The sequence below is a fragment of the Liolophura sinensis genome, chromosome 7, assembly GCF_032854445.1.
Source record: "Liolophura sinensis isolate JHLJ2023 chromosome 7, CUHK_Ljap_v2, whole genome shotgun sequence".
Taxonomy (NCBI): domain Eukaryota; kingdom Metazoa; phylum Mollusca; class Polyplacophora; order Chitonida; family Chitonidae; genus Liolophura; species Liolophura sinensis.
Genome location: NC_088301.1, coordinates 1,594,169 through 1,613,686, shown reverse-complemented (window position 1 = coordinate 1,613,686; position 19,518 = coordinate 1,594,169). Strand labels below are relative to the sequence as shown.

Sequence of the window (19,518 nt, the reverse complement as noted above, 5' to 3'; positions counted from 1 at the left end):
AAAGCCTCTCTCCTGGAATGAGCATTGGGAATTCAAGCAAAAGCCTGCCTTTTGAAAACAGAGCCAGGTGATTTGACCATACTTGCTATGGCTCTAAAAATACCCATTAAAGGTCACTGGAAAAAATCTTAGTGGTTTCGAAAGTCACGAAGAACCTCTACATTGTCCATATTATCAACCTTTGTAGCTAAAGAAAGATAAAAAAACATGTCTTGTAAGAGGGCAATTCATGGTCAATATTAGTTTATTCATGGGTGACTTCTCTGCACATCTACATTACTGAAATTCTAGCAAGCTTAAAGACATGTTACAACATTTGACTGAAATGATATATAACACCTTGGCTACAAGTAAATTAATAATGAGCTATAATTCAATCAAAAACAAAAGAATGAATTTTATATCTCTAAAAGCTATCATAAAATACTTCTTAAAGTGTTATACTAATTTTATACATAAAAATAATCTCAAGAAAGTAGATGTATATACATGTGCAATAAAATAACAGTTTCATAAAATTGTTTACGTGATCAAACTGGCATATTACACAAATATTCTCCCAGAATTGTCACTATATCCTACTGTTCACAAGCTACATCTTACAAACTGACTCTGACTCTGAAAAAAAATTTAAAAAAAAAAAAAAGAAAACAAGTCTGTGCATAAATAATCCTCCCCGAAAAATCATGTTGTAAACCCAAAAAAGATAAGTAAAAACACACAGTGGATATTATGTACACGTACACAACACTAATTTCTCAGCTTCTGGTCAGAATGGCAACACTACAAATTTGCAAATGCACAACATCTTTGGTTCCCTCTATCCTTACTGGGGTTTTACACGCCCCCAGCTGACAGCCTGTGTATCAGCTATCTGTGTCACATTAACCAGACCACCTTGTACATACACAGAGTTAAAACAATACCTACATAAATCACAAATGTCATCCCAGGTCAACTGGCCTGCACTCTGAGGACATAAAGCTAGATAAGTCAGAGGATTAAAGAGGTAGATGGCAAGTTAAGAGCTAGTCTGGTGGACAGTGAGTAATTGTGTGTGACCAACCATGTCGCTTGTAATGTTCACTGAGCAAACCAGCAGCCTATGCTTAAATGTACATTCCTCTCCCCTGCATTTTTACCAAGCCCCCACCCTCGCTTCCTCAAAACAAGCATTCAATTGGGCACACAACACCATTCCTCTTTTAGGAAGATCTGAGGAATGCATTATCAGGGTCCAGTGCCGCCATAAAGTTTGTACAAACAATGCTATCTGGTTTCTTTTAAGACAGCGGTGAGGGTTTTATCAGAGTTGCCTTAGTGAACTGGAGACCCCACCTTCCAGTCTGCCCAGGCACTAAATCAGTTTAAACTGGCATATTTATTCCAGTACCGTGATTTCCCAGACCATAAATTGTCACATTTGGTCATTAGGCTTGCTAATCAGCCTAAGAAAGACTCTGTTCTCTATGAAGGGAGGTTTAGTCTCAACTCACTGCTAAATCAGCAGAATGAATGTGCCTGGATGTCAGATAATCCCCAGTCCTAGGGCAGACCCAGGACAACAGTAAGCCACAAGCCCAGCAGGTTTTAATTCCTACTTTATATGATAATCAGTCACATTTACTGCTGTTAATCATACATGAAGAAAGACCTTTTTAATGTACACCAAAAGAGAAAAATACATGTAGCTGAAAAAAAAAGACTCCACACAGTTTTACTGTTGTTTTGATTTTTAAATACAACCTACATAAAATTTACACTCAAACATGTGGGACTCCTTCCCAAAGAGGAACCACTGCTGATAACTAGTTGAGTAAAATTATGTTCTTTTATTACAAGAAAAATTTTAAGCTTTCACAGTTGCACACATATCTATCTTGTTTTGAACAAATTTAACTTAAAAGTGATGAATAAAGGCCAGAATTAAGAGGCTATTACACTTCCCACACTGCTTTGTTAGCGTGACAGTCCAGGCATTCTGATTGGTGAAAATTCACTGGACCCATCAGACAAAATGAAAACCTATACTTTAAGAAAGTCTCTAGTATTACCTAAATCGTCTAGAATCGATGTGTCATATCCTGCACTGGCAGTTTTACAGCTCTAGCTACATGCTGACAGCTGGCTACTCCAGCATATCATATACATGTAAGTGGTAAATTACAAGCTGAAAGCTGCCATACATCATTGTTCCTCTGAACACAGTAATTACTGACATGCATACAAAATGAGGATTGCAATAAACATTTAGCACCCTATCAGGTTAACCATGACAGGCTTCTGTATTGGGGAGTGGAGACTATCAGTACAGCAGAGTGGGTATCTAGAGGTACATGTATTTAGCGCTGAAAAATAATTTGAGCTCTTAAAATAAGAAGCACCCCTAACAAAGCGGGTCCATGTATAGCAAATTGTGAAGTTTTTTTTTTATAAAATGCTTAGTAATTCTAAAGTCTCTCCAGGAATATATTTGCATACATACATGTAAGACTATAATGTCCATAGCCTTTTCAAGACCTGTAACTAAGATATCCATTTTCTTAATACAAACACAAAATGTTTTACCACATTTCATATGAACAAAATCTTCCCCTTAAGACAGGTGTACATGTATTACCTACTTTACATCTACAAGACAGCCAATATGACATTTTATCATTTCACAAGCATGGCTCCACATAGTCAAGATAACAAAGAGAAGAAAGTACAATTCACCTGTAGAATTTTACTATTATCAAAATCCCATGTAAAAATCTGACAAATACCATGTATCTATCTGTGCACCCAGCACCAGGTCCTGCTTGAACCTAAGAACTGTTGTATATAAAGTCGCATTTACTAACAAACAGTTACACTTACAAGTACGCTGGTCTATGGAACACTATCATGTATGTTTAACCTGTTCTTGGAACAGGTGCTGACAATTCCTCAAGGTGTTGAGAATTCTTTTCCTGTAAATTCATTCCCATTTAACCCAGACTCCTCTGGCGCTAAACGATTCCATTTGTCATTAAGTCAACTACTGGGTTCAATGTAGGGGAATCCCCACGGGGAAATCTCTCTAAAATCTGTTACAGGAGAGTGTGTGGGAGCCGCTGACGGACTGGTTACTTTAACCATGAAACCCAAGACAACTGCAGATAGACTGACTGTCCACACAATCAGAGCAGCTCTGGAGAGCCCCACCAATTGTTTATTTGTACCAGAATGCTTTCTGTGAAGACTAGCCACTTGTCCCCAAACCCTCTTAAACTTGGTCCCCTTAGCTCCACACTTGGTCTGGACAATAAGCCTGGGTCAGCAGAAAGGACAGCATCTATGTACATGTACATACAGGCATATACTGTAAACCCATATATCACCATGAAGGCCACCTACATGACCTGTCACCTGCTTTCAATTTCCATCTATCCAGACACGTACATAAAGGCCATGGTACAAGACCTGAATCACTAACCTTTGGAGCGATCAGTTTGGTCACAAAAATGAACCATAAAGACAGCATTATATAGTCTAGACACTATAATCTTCGCAGACATCTCAAAACCTTACCAATCTCCATAATCACAATATAGCCAGTTCATTGTATCACAAATAGTTTACTCCATTCTCAACCTCATCTTATCACAGGCACATGTACAGCCCAACTCAAGCCTGACAGGGGTCAGGAGTTAATTGTGTCTTCCAGACATTTGCACTTAGATTAAGTTCAGTTTTCTCGCTGTAAATAATGCTCAAATGCATGGCTAAACATATGTATACAAAACATGTGACTTAAAAAAGACAGTTTAAGTAATGTACAGTTCATGCAAAGTACATGTGTACCATACATTTTTTTTCAACCATTATCAAGAATATTTCACTTCAATGAGCCTTTTGATGTAAAACCTGTCTGAAATCAACTGTTTTTACTATGTGTAAGTTCCAAGTGGAAGAATGTATAAATATGGTTCTAAAAGCACAACTTCTCTATTTGTTACACATCAGACTCCTCAGCAGAACGGTGTTATAGTATACTTACATGTCTTCTCTGCCAAAGCTGGGCTGTCTGTGGTGATGAGTAACAAGGAAATGATCAGTTCCAGGAGACAGGTGAAGCAGCTAAACCTCATGCTCCTGTCCCACCTGAAAGCCATTCTGTGGGCTTTTACAACCTCCCGGACTCTCCCAGTTTCAGGTGAAGTTGTTACCCACAGGCTACATTGATCCTGACACACAGGGGCAGCTCCTCAAGATGCAGGTCTCCAGGGGTGGCAGTTATCCCTAGGAAGATAAGAGAACACACTTCATTAGTCATGGGCATGGAACAATTAGACAGATTCTATAACAAACACCATTCGTATACAGCATGGGACAAGACAGATCTTATCTGTATCAAACTTCACTCAGTGTCTCATGCCATCATTAATTGAGACAAAAGTCATTCAAGCCAGCTCAACCAGAACCTTCTGTTTCTCTGAAGTACTCACTAACCTGAAAACATCAACAAAGGAGAATCTCCTTTGACAGAAGCCTTAGAAACTTCAACCACATCAATGTAAAGGCTGATGATCAACCAAGACAAAGGTCCAATGAAGAATGGTGTCCAACATACCTGTTCTTCACCAGATACATCCAGGTATCCAAATTACAGGTGACAAGCACTCTTAAATATTTCCACTAATTGGGGGAAAACAAGTCGGTAGCAATTAAGCTGTCGAGCTACAAACAATTAACTGGTTCATCTCATTCAGGAAAACTCTGTGTATTTTGTGTTTACTATTCACAGTATCATACAAGTATGTCAGCTAATCTGTCTGAACAGCTCACAGTAGTTACCCCATCAGCCTGTGTCAGCTCCCTAAATCCTCTCAAACTGAGCAACATAACTAACCTGGCATAAAAACCTAGTTTTTAGGTCAAAGGACAAAACCAGATAATGGGAGGATTGTTCACACAATAGGAGCTGCTTCGCCTATACAATGAGAGTAACACTCCTTCACTGATTATCTGACAAATACTGTCTCCTATAGAAGATTATCACAGCTCTAGTTCTGTACTAACTGTTCAGGCATACATGTAAGCCAGGACCTGGAGCTTGAGACATGTGGACCAGAGCTGTGCTCAACAGGGAAACTTCCTAGCAAGAGTTCAATCGGAGAAAAGCCTGCAGGTGGAGTAGTACAATGCTTGTATATACCAGCCCACATATTGCAGACAATCAACCTGTCTGTACAGCACTGGAGAGCATACACACTCACCAGTGGAAAAGCTATTATCGCAGTCAAGTGGCCCAATAACAAACAGAGGTTTGGGGGGGGGGGGCCAATCCCTGCTGTGGGCAGGCAGCAGAATGGCCTCTCTGGTGGGGACAGGCGAGAATGGACAGCCACAGATCTGCCTGCCTGCTATGATACCCTCAACTGAACCAGGCTACTGTGATCCTGTGAACCACACACCAGCTATACCCTTGTACTCCAAATCAGCTGAGCAGTAATATGTGCTCAGGTGTCCGCCTTATCAGTCCAGCAGTGATAGGGCTCTGTGGGTGAGAGTGATGGGTTAAAAACCAGTCCCGCTATATGTACAAGGATAATTCCAGCCATTTGTCAGCATTAATCAGAGTGAATCTGATGGCTGTTTGAGGACTGCTGCAGTGGCATGTACAAGATACGCACAAAGTACTCCCATACACTTGCTAGATGTAATAACTTGTGCACAAAATGCTGCGTCAGCTTGCTGACGGTGGGTTTCTCCGGTTATTAAAGATAACATTATTGATTATATGGCTATAGTTCCTGGATCTTACTCAGACTAATTACATTACTGGCTCATAAAGGTGTGTCAACAAATACAGAACATATGTGAATGTATCTAACAACATCATTCTGACTGAGGCTGCCTGGTAATATCACACTGTATTCTACAGCATACTGACAAATTGGGTGGAGGACACCGAGTAGACACTGACCACACACATTTACACAGGTTCATATATACTGCTACTGGGGGCCTATAGGAAGAGCAAATTGTATAGTTTGACAGTTGCCTTTTTTAAGCAAAGGTTTCATTAATTTATTTGTTTCAACTACAAAATTTCACAACACTGTTCAATCTGACTATATGCCCTAACAGTCGCTATTATATAGAAATTAAAGCTTTATTTGTAGTTCTTGCATTTTTCTAAGGTTCATCTCTTCAAGAAGTGCCTGTATCCCTACTGTAATTCTATAATGAAAGCACAAAATCTTATATAAAATATATGACATTTGCATCATTTATATGATCTTTCAACATTTTATTCAAAATATTTTACTCTAAAGTTGGAAGTCAAAAGAATAAAACAAAGAGCTACTTGTATAGATCTACATGTATACCATACAAAAATTAAAATTGACATTACAGAGAATTAATTGCACCACCCTGTATTTATTGATATACATGTACACTAGGAGAACATAGACTTCCAGTACTTCAAAAGTAAGGACTCCTTTGCCCATAGTGTATACATGCAAATGAATGAATTATGAGGGACATAACAAGCGCCACTCTGCCAGAACAACTGACAGCCGTGCAAGGATAATGGAGTTGCGATTCTCTATCCTTTGTCCAGGACACAAGTTGAAATAATCCCATCTAGGGCCAGCACTTGTCATTTTTCCTGCAGTTCTGACTCAGCCTAAGGAGCTAGTCTTAAGTCAACACAACGGGCCTGGCTAGGATCGCAGCCGTCTAACCTTGGCAAGCTCAACACTCTCTGTCTAATTTACCTGATAGCTTTCCTGACATGTCCAATTAACGTTTACAGCTTCTTCCTTCCCTGACGAGTCACTTGTAACACCCGTCCACACAGGATACAAACCAGCGCAGTCATTAACACACAGAAGCTTACGCTATAGTGTTCCCTGACTTACAAAAACAACCAATGCAAAGTGCATAAAAACAGCTTCATCTAAAAGTTACTCCAGCCTGATTACATCTGGGTAGCCGCATTCGGCCAGTGTAGTTCTTCCACAGTTAGACACCGAGACAATCCAGATCACCCTAACACTGCTGGATCTTTTACAACATAATTACTGTTTGGGGAATATAAACCATTACAGTTATACGAGCTCATAAAAAAGAAGGACTATCGACAACTTGTGTGATGGCATTGTCAAAGAAAACATGACCATGTGTTACCATTTTTAATAACAGGAGCTAAAATTGACAAATTGCACTTAAACAACAGAAAAACTGGTGGTTAAAAAACACAATGTAGATCCTTCGTGTCAGATTGTCTGATAAAGACCCGTGAAGGGCCCAGACACAGATCATAACATGACAGATCCTAGTCAATGTTTGTATATCTCTCACAAACCACACTATTAAACCAGCCGAAACAATATTTCCCTCCCATAATGAAATCTTGCATAACTTAACCTGTAGGTGCATGCAGACTAAAACCTGGCTTGTCTTGTCATTTACAATTTGAACGTACTGTTGGCACGATCAAATTCAGCTACCTACACTCAACAGCAAACTTCATGTAAATGTGTGCTGTATCAATACTTTATAAGGAATTAAAAACATCTTACAGAGTTCAAGACCCTTGTATAATTTTAATTATACAGCTCTTTTGACAGCAAGTTTTACATGTATCAGTATGTGCATGTACATGTAAACATTGCAAACGTGGTTTACACATTCTTTCATTTCTACAAATGTACTACATGTAAAATAAAATGCACCTGTGCTGTAACACACTACATGTACATGTAAACATTGCAAACGTGGTTACACATTCTTTCATTTCTACAAATGTACTATATGTAAAATAAAATGCACCTGTGCTGTAACATACTACATGTACATGTAAACATTGCAAACATGGTTACATATTCTTTCATTTCTACAAATGTACTATATGTAAAATAAAATGCACCTATGATGTAACATACTACATGTACATGTAAACATTGCAAACATGGTTACACATTCTTTCATTTCTACAAATGTACTACTGTATATGTAAAATAAAATGCACCTGTGCTGTAACATACTACATGTACATGTATTTCAAACTGAAGCTCACAAGAAACCACTAGTTTATAAATCTGGCATGGTGAACCTGTTCATGTACATGTAAGTGTGGAGCCAAGGAACCAATTAATGCTTGCCATTGCAACTACTCCCTTACCACTGTCAAACCAGATATCAGCAACAGAACTTTCGCATCTGAATGTTATTAATGGAACAATAAAATTTATGTCTTCCATCAACACCGAATTAATTAAAGCAGGAGTTTTCAACCTTGTCTGAATTACCTTACAAGGAAACTCTCTTAAATAAGATGGCCAATTATAGCGTTTAATTAAGCTGCTACCAGAGAGTTCAGTGGGCCTTTTGTTAATTGGATATCAGGTAACACAAAATGTAATACTCTCACACAAATGACAACCTGTAGTTCCATGTAGTTTGAACAGGTATGATTCTTACATACACTAACATTTTAACAAGCTCTAGCTTTGATCAAGAAATGGAAAATACAACTAATGCTCTTTTTGTTGGTAAATACAATGTACCTTAGAATTTTAAACATCTAACAAGTTTCAAAGAAAAATTTACAACAGCTTCAAGTGTGATTACATGAGAGCTGGAAGTTGTTTTCCAAAGAAACATCACTGAGAGCAAGGTTAAGTCGTCCATCATTTATCACAGGACATTCAAAGTTTTTACTTCAAACAAGACCGCTTGATTTACCTCAGTGCCACTGGGAGCAATGCACTGCACACATTGGAATGTCCCCCTGATGTCAATGTTATAATTCATACAGTTTTGGCATGGCAGTGAAAAGTTCATAACTGTCAAGCCTTGAACTGACTGATAAGATAATGGGCCTCTTGGTCGGTGGGTTAAAACTTGTTGTCAGCTCATCAATCTTTTACGTAATGCAATCAGCAAGCTCTAACATGAAGGCTTTCCATACCGACACATTTGGTTAAATTCCATTTTCCATATGTTCATGTATTTTTGATGGGAAATCTGTGACTTACTTTAAGGGTTTCAATAACTGGAACAAATACAAGTTTGTCATGTAATTCTACTTAATTCTACAATTCCATGGAAACAGAAGAAATGGTTCTATCAAGGTCGTTGGCAGCCATTTTTTTTCCTCGGGAGTGAGACGTTTCAGACAATTCTGGATGGGTGTCTGAGGGCTCTGGAGAAAGTCAGAGAAGAAAACCCCTTTTTTATGAACAAAATTACAGGAAGAGACAGAAAAAAAATATCCAGCTTCAATAAAATATTCATAGAAGGGCCATTTGTGAAGGTTCATCTGGGGTTACAATGAGGTACGCGCAATGTCAACTTGGCCCAAGGTCAACTCAGCATATTCAACCACCAGTGCAAGCAATATTTTAAACATTCTGAGAGAACTAAGGGGGGGGGGGGGGGGGGGAGGAGGGAGTAGGGAGGAGGAGGGAGATAGGATAAATCAATTATTTTTGGCGACATTTTCATAATAATTTAAGCATAAATTCCGATGGAAACAAGTGTTAAGGAGGTTGAAAATGTTGTATGAAGATTTACTGTAGATTTACATGTGTATAGCCAGCCCACAATTCATCACTGCAAAGGCAGGGATGAACAACAATCTACACAGCTTTAAGGCCCAAGTCACATCAGATGGGAAAAGTACCCCAACAGCAAACCAAGCTGCTTTTAAGGATGGCCTTATGGTCGGGTAAGGGCCCCAAACATACAAAAGCTTTATGTGTCATGTATTTATTTACATACATATCCAAACAAACACAAATGTCAAAACATCATTGTTTCTTTCCCTAACTGTTATAACAACTTCTATGTAAAAACAAACATCACTGAGAAAACAAAGAATTAAATCATATCCCACATGTCAAATTGGATCAAATGTAATTATTTTGCTTTGTGAACAAAAAAAGGCATCTGTCTGCTAAAAGCCTATCCCAGAGTGACGTCAGTAAAAAGAAAGAAAAACCAAAAAACAATGCTTTCTGCTCTTCCGCACAGAGAGGCGGTCTACCTAGTACATATACACTGCCAAAACAGCCTGGAAGAAGACAGTGTGGTCATTACCGGTGATAATTACTGTAAGGAAGAAGACAGTATGGCCATTACCAGTGATAATTACTGTAAGCAATTATGTAAATAACAAATACATGTACACTGCCAAAACAGCCTGGAAGAAGACAGTATGGCCATTACTAGTGATAATTACTGTAAGCAATTATGTAAACAACAAATACATGTACACTGCCAAAACAGCCTGGAAGAAGACAGTGTGGTCATTACCGTGATAATTACTGTAAGCAATTATGTAAACAACAAATACTTGTACACTGCCAAAACAGCCAGGAAGAAGACAGTGAGGTCATTACCAGTGATAATTACTGTAAGGAAGAAGACAGTATGGCCATTACCAGTGATAATAACTGTAAGCAATTATGTAAACAACAAATACATGTACATGTACACTGCCAAAACAGCCTGGAAGAAGACAGTATGGCCATTACCAGTGATAATAACTGTAAGCAATTATGTAAACAACAAATACTTGTACACTGCCAAAACAGCCTGGAAGAAGACAGTGTGGTCATTACCAGTGATAATTACTGTAAGCAATTATGTAAACAACAAATACATGTACACTGCCAAAACAGCCTGGAAGAAGACAGTGTGGTCATTACCATCACAAAACAGAAATTTTGCTTTGGATGGCAATGAGCAAACATCATGTGAATGTATTCATCCACAAGTGTACAGGTATGCACTTTCTCAATGTTGTGCTCATTCCAAAGGAATGACTTAAAACTGAACTTTATACAAGTTTTATGTTTTCTCCACCATTAACTCTTTGCGTATTCATCCACAAGTGTACAGGTATGCACTTTCTCAATGTTGTGCTCATTCCAAAGCAATGACTTAAAACCGAACTTTATATAAGTTTTATGTTTTCTCCACCATTAACTCTTGCATGTATACGTCTTATACTGGTATTCCTGATAGTTATATGTATCTGTCCATAGTGTTATGCAACGTCTCTAATGAATATATCTTATGTATCTAATGAATATATCTTATGTATCTAATGAATATATCTTATATATCTAATGAATATATCTTATGTATCTAATGAATATATCTTATGTATCTAATGAATATATCTTATATATCTAATGAATATATCTTATATATCTAATGAATATATCTTATATATCTAATGAATATATCTAAATGCTACCCTCTTGAAACAAAGTTATTAATAATATTATAAACTAAAGTGTATGTTACTTTTCCATTCCCAATAATTTACATGCAATATTCATATGAAAAAATTCACATTCCTTATTTCTGCTCTGGATCAGTGTGAATACATGTAACCATGCTGGAATATATGTAACCATGCTGGAATATATGTAACCATGCTGGAATACATGTAACCATGCTGGAATACATGTAACCATGTTGGAAGTTGTTAAAAGAATGCACAGGTGCAACACCTCATTTAAGTTTACAAGAAACCCATCTTCTTGTACGTGTTCCATGTACACCCTTTGTTCATTTACTTATTTTGAAAGGTGTGAACCTCTGTCTGGGGAATCATTCGCTTTCATTATTTGTATATACATGTACATGCATAATAACAAATGTTGGAGGATCCCTAATTGAGTCATAAACCATACTTTACACTTCTATGCCCTCTCCCAGGATTCAATTTTCTGCCTGACTTGCACCACTGACCAGAAACACATCACAATCAGCTTAAACCATTATGGTTTTCATCACCTGAAGATCAAATATGAATCAATCAGAGGCTTAGGATGGAAAATGACTGATTCTAACTCACTTATCAAATCCCCAAACAGGAGAGTTACAGCCTCATTCACGACACCAAAATGAATGGCACCAACGAAATCCTCTGGGGCAAAGCTTTGTCCAGGAAAGTTTTACATGCTGGCTTTTCTTGTCAGAAAAAATGGATTGATAATTCTTCAGAGAATATTCAGACAGGTTGTGAAACGGATTTGTTCCCGAACTGAAAACTACTACAGGAATGGCTAATGAAGGCGATCCATCTTACCTCAGGCTTGTTATCATAGACAAACATTACTGGCTATAAAAGCCAACTGGCTGACCAGACGAATCACAATTGTTATAATCTAACCAATAAGCTGACATCATGAGAGACACATGCAATTAGTGGCCTAACACGTGAATAATCAACTAAGATAAACCTGAGGTGTACAGTGTCAAGGGACAAAAATAACACTGTAATAATCAAATCAGGAATGACCAGATGATATTGATTACGGTGATCACTACCAATAAAACGTACATCTCCACCAATCAAACGTGGAGTGATTCTGTACCCTACATAATTAAGTGGATCTAACCCTGGCAACTGGCCATGCACTCCACTGAGGCCCACATGTATACAGCACAGCCATGGACATGTGTAGCCTATATAGTAGCAATCCTTCAAATGATTATAGACAACTTTTCAGTTTTGGTGCCAGAAAACTATACAGAAAACAGCAATTTTGTAAAAATCATTAAAGTATATTTTCCTTTCACAAAATTCTGTTCTTTTAATATAACTGATCAATAGAAAATTTCAGTCTGTTACGGTAGTCTCTGCCTATAGCAGGAATTGACATTCCATATACAGTGGTGTTTTACGCCGTACTCAAGAATATTTGACTTATACGACGGTGGCCAGCATTATGGGAGGAAACCGAGCATAGCCCGGGGGAAACCCACGACCATTCGCAGGTTGCTGGCAGAATACAATTTATATGGTACATGTATATTAATGAATAAAACTGTTAAATGCACCAGGTACTATACATAACATTACCTCCATGTATGATCACCAGACAGCAGAACAATGATCAGATATTCACTGAATGACGAAAAAAAATTCCCTTCGCAGAATTGTTCCACTTTCCACAGGATCAACAGATATTAAAACAAGAGAAAGGAGCTAATATATCCTGCAAAAAATCAATTTTATGTTGCACTCGGGAACCTTGTTGAGCAAACGACCCATATGTTAAAAGGCAGAGCTGGTGGCAGCTAAGGAATTGTGAAGAGACCCATGTTTTAACAGACTAGATGATACAGGGAACAGCACACACGTGGTTGTACATGCATAGGTAATGATGTAACATTTCGCTCTAACACTAAAATTCCAAATAAAGCACAAATCTGAGTGACAAACATGGCCAAGCTTATAAATACCCATCTATTCACATGTTTGTGACCCATCTTGTCAAAGGGCTTTACCTAGGCCACCAAAGCTGATCAACAGTTTGACAAAAAACTGATTTACAATTTACTCAATCTAAATGATTGTCATTTAGACAAAAGAAACACTCCTTCACAAGCTGAGTTTTCCACTGAATACATGTACAGGTAAACTTTGTGCTAAGCTCACTGATTGGTCTCCTGTCCATGTGATTAAGATGCTGGGACAGAAAATATCTCCTGTTTATCAGAGAAAACACCTTTACATACAGCTGTGGATAATCCTGGCCACACATGTACCTGGTCACTCTCCACTACTCTCCCCAGCAGACCACTGGCCTCTGCTCACACACAGAACAAGCTGGGCCATGAGTATACATGTACAAGCCACAAGTACACAATGTAAGGGGAACGCCACAGCACACCCCAAGGTCAACTGTTTTCCTCCATAAATCACATAGCACATGACAATTCTCCAAACCACTTCCTGGAGGCTGCATAGCCCTACATGTTCCACAGGATAACACACACATGCACCTGTGGGTTTTGTTGCAGTATTTTGTGATACCACTTGAAAAAGATGTACAGTACAAGTGAAACAGTCCACCAATAACGTACATGTACGCTACCCATAATACATATTAAATTGTCTGTACATGTAATTCAACGGCCTCACGCTGACACAGATGTACATGTAGGTGTACCACTGCAATGAACATGTAAACCAAACCCAGCTTGTAACTATGACACCAAATCCTGAACTACTGATGAAGCAGACACCAACATTACATATAGACTGGTGTCCCCTCCCTGACTCAGACCGACACAGGCACATTAGACAACTAGTAACCTCATGCAATCCTCCCATTCATCTATCAGGGTCAGGTCAAGATTAGGTTCACATTGAAGGTTGATACAACTTCTAATTGTCACAGTTTTCATGTTTACACCAGCACACAGTTGAGTAAGACGCATCACATTGCAGTAAAGAACACACAGCCAGATAACCTGTAACATCGACCTCACAACACTGAACACATCACACTTGTTTCAAGATGAAAATAACTCAAATCCTGATGCACACACACAGCAAACCTTCCTGAACTTGACAAAATTCAGAAGTACAAAAAATCTGATTATTGGATTTTAGGTCCATACAGAGTACACGTAAAGACGTACAATCTTGTGTCGCGCTGAAAGTCGGCGTAAAAGACAACATGTAAAGACATGTACAATCTTAAGTATTTGTGTCACGCTGAAAGTCGGCATGCAAGACAACATTCAGAATGCCGCAGCCTTAATTAGCAAATCTACGATTATTGTTCTAAGAACGAGTTCCTCACAGAATAGAGGCATGTGTGTATACATGTACATGTATGTTAATAGTAATGATCTACCAGTAAACATATTCTTGGGCGTGAGGATCATCATTGTCAATGATGAAAGACATTGTCTAGGTTATAGTGCCATAAAGCGTCATCATTCTCGAGAAAAGTTATGAAAAATTGATTTACAAGTTTTGTAAAAGACGGCCCTGTCTTACTAAGCTGTACAACAATTTTTAACTGTGACTTCAAATGTTGGAAATGACAATAGCAAATCAGGATGAGAAACATTAGAGAGCTTCCATCACATACACATACATACTGTACCATATGTGTTTTATATCACATGTCCAGGAGAATCACTGTAAAGGTCAGATTCTATATACATGTAGTGTTGATCAGTCTGGAATACATAAACATGCCTAAGGTCCCTTTAGCTTGCATGTACTGTACATCTACATGTCAATACAGGGACAAGTACAGTGTATACCCTCCGCAGCCTGAAACACTTCACCTCCGATTTTTATCCATCCCCCAAGGTGATCATTGTCCAGTATACCCTCAGAGATCAGGTGTATATAAGTACCAGTTAACTGCAGATCCAGAGGCAAAAAGCCACCCACCCCTTGGGGCATCAATGACTAGCTGAGCTGAGTGGAATGTTGGCTAAGATCAGAGACCTGACCTGACACTCAATCACTGCCAGTCAGGGTTCACATCAACAGATTCACAATCATGGGGTGAATGTAATCTGATAGGATCCCACAACTGAGTGCGGCTGATATATCATATACACCACATATCATTGGCAGACAATCTGCCCTTTGAATCTGTGAACACAAGGCCCGCCATACCACTCCTGGATATTGCCCAATTATTGGTTATCTAAACGATAAAGGACATCAATAGCGAGTTAATGTCACAACTGGTACAAGCTTCCATTAACACTGATCAAGTGGCAGGAACTACAAATCAGGTAACATTTGTCTTCTGGCACATCATTTCAGTTCGCTCCATGGTTCAAGGAAAAACTATTTCACAGTCAGGGTACAAGAACAACGTCCTGGTGAAGAACTGATAATGCAGCAAAGCAGTTAACATTCCTATTTAATTTGTATTTACTTGGTACTGTAATCAGTAATGATTGATTTCCACCTCAGGGAAACTTTAGCCAGGTTGTTTTCCCATATGTTGCATACTTATATACATTTGTACATTATGGTTTATTTATGACACCCTTAAACCTCAACAAATCCAACCAGTTAACTACATGTATGACTTTAGATGCAATTTGAAAACATAGTTTAAACAATACTAAAGACAAAAACATACTTCCCATACTTGACATGGGAGAGATAGGGAAAACAGGAGAAAATTGGAAATAAGACACCCTGATTTCAAATTCTGTCTAAATCTATGTAGGCGTACATCTGACCTTCACAGAAATCACAGATAACATGTCCAGATCAAATACATGTATTTTAAACATTCCTCTAATATGTCAAAACATGTAACGTGTCTATGGTCGAATTTGTTGAGGATTTTGTGTACACACTGTGACCTATGAAGTACAATTTTATATCTACCCTACCAAAATCCTGTGTAGTAATATATTGGAAACTAGATGAGAAGACCTATTTCACCAGTTCAACTGCTGCCCCAAAGTATAAAACATGAAGTGTTCTGGAAACAACCTGAGGTTTCAGTACCCATGCATGTACATACACTGTACACAATAGTTCAGCAGTACCAATACTCATGCTGTTCATGCAGGTATGATGCATTTATAAAGGATAAAACACTATCACCATCTTCATAGTATAGTGCTGCACTAAATTACCTCCCTTGAGGTCACTCTCCCGTTTAAAAGGTGGGTTTTTGGGAGTAACCTGTGGTTAGGTGGGACCTCAGTATTATCTTACCAATGACATGTTTCGGAGTTGAAGCAGGATAAGCCTGTCGCACCATCAGACCTGGCTTTATGACACATTTTAATTCTGTAAACTTAGTTGGAAAGCCTAGGAAAATGTCATGTATTTTTTAAAGTCAATTTGGAGGTAATTTTAAAATCCTGAAACTAATGAAATACTATAGACAGCATCGTCGACTGTTTAAAGGGGAAAAACATGGACTTTGTCTTTTTTAAAAACATTGTGAAATCGTCGACTCTCAACGGCGGATATCATATTTATTTATTTTTTTTTTTTAAATTTTGATGCATGAAAATATTTGTCTCTGTTATGACATAACCTACATATTGCGTATTTTAAGACGCGAGGTCCCACTTCTCATGGTTTCACTCCTCAAAAAAAGTCTTGCATTACGTCATAGCTGCTGTTGGGTAAGAAGGGAGGTAATTCAGAGCAGGCCTATTCATCTACATACATGTAGGTGTATATGTTTTTGTTACATGTACAATGTTGAACAATGTATTCCATGTGTAACATCCTGTCCATATATGTACATGTATATGTTACTGTAGTGCAGGTTTTGAGAAAAGTGTCAGTGTTACATGTCAGTGTTGTTCGCCTGACACCAGATCTGTCCTAGATGATCAACACACAACACCTACATGCTCAATTCTCATAACCTGATGTATTAATAGCCATACACATGACCATGCACCTGACAACAGCACCAGGCAGCTTCTGGTCACTGTCATCATCATATGAGCACTCAGGAAACCACAGTCCATCCTCCAACTAAATATACATCATGTACCGGAAATCCTCCCTCTCAAAAGTCGCCGTGTTAGAGACACCAGAAATCATTCAGGAAGACACTTAGCATACCTTTAGAGTGGTGACATATAAATATAGACCATTCGGTTTACCGAATTTTTAGGTTCTTCATGGAGACAAGGTTATAAAACCCAAAACTGGTAAAATGTACATGTAACTGGAAATGATGTGGATGAACAATGAATATTACATGCAGCATGGTCCTGTATGCCTGTATGTCTATTCCCTTTTGTTACAATTGCTAAAGATACATGTACAGTGTATAGCCTGGAACTACCAACTTTTAATATTTGAGATGTAAAAATTATCTTCAGAAATTATTCAACTATTCAACTGTATTCAAACTTCCACACTCATTTCCCATTCTTGGCACTGGCAGGGGCAAATCTGTATTCAGTTTAATGTTAATACACAGCAGAGAAGCATCAATGGCTTCTGTAGGACAATTCTTAGTTGCCTATCAAGGGAAAACTATGCCCGTCTGAAACCGCTGAATATGACAATGTTTAAAACAGGACATTTTTGCTTCTTTTTACACAAATGTCATCACTGAAGTCCCGTGTAAACTTTCCAGAGATTGTACATGCAAATTGTATGTAAATTAAACATAGATTAAATTCTTTTTAGGAACAATGGAAATTTCACAGATCAGTCAAATTAACTGAATTCAAAGATAATCAATTTAATTTTAATAGATTTAAACCAAACATCTCCTATTACAAACAACTGAATCTGAGTCTTCATTACAAAGTGGTTTAAGAGACAGAGCTCTGATACAATTACACCACGCGGTCAGGGCAGAAATATAATCGCTAAAGCGTCAGAGGCAGAAGAGTATTGTATCAGCTCCATCCAAGGCCATATGGGCAAAGAGTGTAAGGTTTTGATAATCATCAGTTAATTCAAACTCAGTGACAGTGACAAATCACATTTTTAATGACATTATGCAAATTCTCATCCCAAGATCTAGAAATGCCTTAAGGATGACTTCTTAAAAAAGACATCAGTTATGGGAATGATCAGCAACACCAAATCGAAGCCGACTGACATTGCCTGAGCAGTGGACACGTTGGATAGTTTAAGTGCAAATTTAGACCTTCCATTATGAAATATTCCACCATGACGAAGACCAACTATTCTAGCATATCTTGCTCACTATGCAATTGTTGTAATTCTTCAACCTTCTTCAAAAGAATAACAATTAGCAAATTGTGCGTTTGTATGGAAGAACACACAGATATGCATGCACACTTGCAAACACATGAACACAAACACTCTCTTTACACATTAAATTCAACCGAGGGAAATAAGATTTGTCACCATGGACATTCAGGAGAAGTGAGAGTCCCCTAACCGTATGGGCTGCCTGAGTCCCTAACCATCTGGGCTGCCTGATGATCATTACTAATACAGTCATACTCTCTAATGTGCCCAAGTCCCAGAGAGATTCAACACACTCCAGCTCATATTTATTCAGGCACGTGCACCCCAATTCATAAATTTCATGTTCATGCAATCCTTCCAGAGCTGTACATGTAAATATGGGGCCACCTTGGTTTATTAATTGCTTCAAATGGTCCAACCCTATCTCATTTGCCCACATACAGTTACTTCCTGGTGCTTTTTTTGTGTCAAATATGGATAGCTTAATTTTGATGCCCAATGGAAATTGCACCAAAGGTATAGTATCTGCCTGTATTTATCTAAACAGTGTGAGGGGGCCTTTACGGCTAACTCTTTAACGTGCTAATACAGCACTATGACTCAGGAGCTCATGCTGACTTCCTCTCATATCACATATGGCAAGGTCTTCCTACAACCTGTGAATTGTTATGGTGTTCCTCAGGCCCTGCAGGTTTCCTCCCACCATATTAAAGTGAAACATCCTTGAGTAAGGCATAAAAGACCAATCAGATAAAGGAAATAAAAATGAAGACCTAAGTAGCACAATGCATTCATTAAGTATTCTTACAGCGCTAACTGTAATTGGGGTTTAATTTACTTTATAGAAATTATCTTCCACACACAAGTCTGCTCAACACTCCCATCAGCTGTAACTTGGGAGCCAATATTTCATCCGTCAGCCAATCAATGAGTGTTGGCATTCAAAACAAACCTAGCAACCACATCACAATAGCCTTACATGTAGTTGTCATCTTTAAGACAAAAGCCTCTTCACTGCAGACCTCCTACTACATATT

At 38.3% G+C, this 19,518-nt stretch overlaps 1 protein-coding gene across 2 annotated transcripts in view; it reads right to left on the bottom strand.

The window, feature by feature from the left end:
• Positions 1-19,518, bottom strand: part of LOC135471962 (adhesion G protein-coupled receptor L2-like) — a 97,267-nt gene that overhangs the window by 49,839 nt on the left and 27,910 nt on the right. For both annotated transcript variants that reach the window (XM_064751426.1, XM_064751427.1), the window contains exon 2: positions 4,025-4,266. In XM_064751426.1, the coding sequence (XP_064607496.1) occupies positions 4,025-4,139 (115 nt within the window). In that variant the 5' untranslated portion in view covers positions 4,140-4,266. The remainder of the gene's footprint in view (positions 1-4,024; positions 4,267-19,518) is intronic.